At 44.7% G+C, this 2,182-nt stretch overlaps 1 protein-coding gene across 1 annotated transcript; it reads right to left on the bottom strand.

Annotated features, from left to right (window-relative positions):
- Window positions 1-463: 463 nt before the first annotated feature.
- On the bottom strand, window positions 464-1,039 carry RHOH (ras homolog family member H). Its single transcript, XM_009868646.1, has one exon. The coding sequence runs from the start codon at window positions 1,037-1,039 to the stop codon at window positions 464-466; it is 576 nt and encodes a 191-aa protein (XP_009866948.1).
- Between the last annotated feature and the right edge of the window lie 1,143 nt (window positions 1,040-2,182).

Below are 2,182 nucleotides of genomic sequence, written 5' to 3' on the forward strand. Positions count from 1 at the left end.
AGTCTTTTAAATAGAATACACAGTAGTTAGATTTTATACATTAAGCACTTAAAGTAAAAATAAACTCCACATGGACAGATATATCAAGAAGTGAGGGTCAATCAAGGCAGACGTTTATCATTAAATAAATGCAGGCAAACCAACAACTGAGGAACATCAACAGAAACAACAACGCAATCAGCACAGCTATTATCAGGAGATCTCCAGGCAAGGCCCGCTCCAGTCCAGGCTAGTGAAGTCCAAACACAGGTTTGTGAATAAAAGAATGTATCTGCACCTTTCGTTTTTCAAGATAGTTCCCACATGTGTCTGGGGTAAGTAGATCAGATGGAGCGCACATCTGTCTCTCCAGGGGCACCTGCTGGGAGTCCGCCTTTGATTCACCTCCCATTCTCTCTGCCGCAGTATCTTCATGTGAAGAGAGAAACGGTGAATGTGGGCAGAAAACCACCACTGACGGTCCTCAAAAGATCTTACACTCATTAATGGAGAACAGCTTCCGCCTATTCTGCCGCTTGGCTTGATTGACTGCTGTCCGCACGGCGTACTCAAACACCTGCTGCACCCCTCGGTTGCTGAGGGCAGAGCACTCCAAATAGCCTTTGGCGCGCACGTCCTGGGCCAGCCGCTTCCCATCTATCGAGCTGATGCAGGAGGAACGGTAGGGCCCCACGTCGCGCTGGTCAGTCTGAGTAGCCACTACCAAAACGGGGATGCGGGGCAAGTGGCTGCGGATCTCACCAATCCATTTGTTTCTCAGGTTCAGAAAGGAATTGTGGTTTGCCACCGAGTAGCACATTAATACAACATCTGCCTGTTGGTATGAGAGGGGGCGAATGCCTTTGAAGGCATCGCTGCCAGATGTGTCCCAGAGACCTAGGCTAATCTGTACACCATCCATGAAGACGTCCACTCCAGTATTTTCATATACAGTTGGTCTGTAGTCATCTGGAAAAGTCTCGGAGGTGAAACGTACCAAGAGAGATGTTTTCCCCACAGCAGAGTCTCCCACAAGAACACATTTGATTGAATCCAGCATTTTATTAACGTCCAGGGCTAAAAGCACTGTCTCTGCACAGCAGGAGTGGGATAGAGAGATGCAGTGGTCTCAGAGGCTTTCTAGATAACTTCCATTTGGTGAGAAAACATCCAAATCTCTTTACTTCTCAAGACTTGATTGTGTCACTTGAGTCTAAAATCCCCTTTTCTCCCACACGGTTCTGTGGCGCTGTCAGTTTTAATTCGTCACTGAGTCAAATGATGTTTCTGGAAAAGTAAAAATAAAATGTAACATTTATAACCCACAAGATCAAGATAAAGCCATCTGGACATATCTTTGGACAACCATTGGGGGGACCCCATGTCGAGGATGCTGAACCTCACAGCCCGCTGTGTGTTCAACAGCCGTTCATGTAAACAGCCTTCTTGCTACTCCATGAGGGCTAGCAGTCCTATCACGTCTGCCAGTCTTCACTAACTACTTTATCCCTCCAATTGTCTAAAAAACTAATCAATTTGACTTTGGTATAAGTGCTACTAACCTGCTTTTAGTGAGACATTTCCTGTCTCTGACTTTCACCGAGACTGGCAGAGTCCTGAATTCCTCTCAACCAATCAGTTCAGATTCCCTTGAAAAATGTACCCATGCTCTCTAGAGGCAGTCAGGAGAGAAAAAAACCTTCAGTAACCAATTTGACTATTTAAGCAATCCTGTAATGAAAAGTAACACAGAATCGCTGTGACAATGAGGAAGCAAAGACTTCAGGTGTGAATCTCAAGCAGCAGGAACTTTAACAGTTTTCAACAGCAATGACGGATTCACAACAAAAATACAGAAAAGTTCAACATTTTTATTCAGCAAGCAAGAAGCACAAGCCAAAGAAAGCCATGCCACCAGTGTTTGCCTCAGTCAAAAAATATCATCTGAAGGGGATACAGCTGTCCTGACATTTTACTCTTGTAAAACTGAACTGAGAGTACCTCTTCACAGTATGTAATTTCTTTTGAGCTCCTGCCAGCGTTCAGTCAAATTTTCCTATTTTGAAAGCGTTTGCCTCTTCCCCACTAGCTTGCAAGATTCACTGCTCACACAGGGTGTCACACAAGGTGCTATGAAAATCACCAACTGCAAAACCGAAGCCAAACTAGTTCTGCTCAACAAGTAAATAAAAAAGTATCACCA

Source organism: Apaloderma vittatum, unplaced genomic scaffold (assembly GCF_000703405.1).
Source record: "Apaloderma vittatum isolate BGI_N311 unplaced genomic scaffold, ASM70340v1 scaffold33424, whole genome shotgun sequence".
In the NCBI taxonomy this organism is placed as follows: Eukaryota; Metazoa; Chordata; class Aves; order Trogoniformes; family Trogonidae; genus Apaloderma; species Apaloderma vittatum.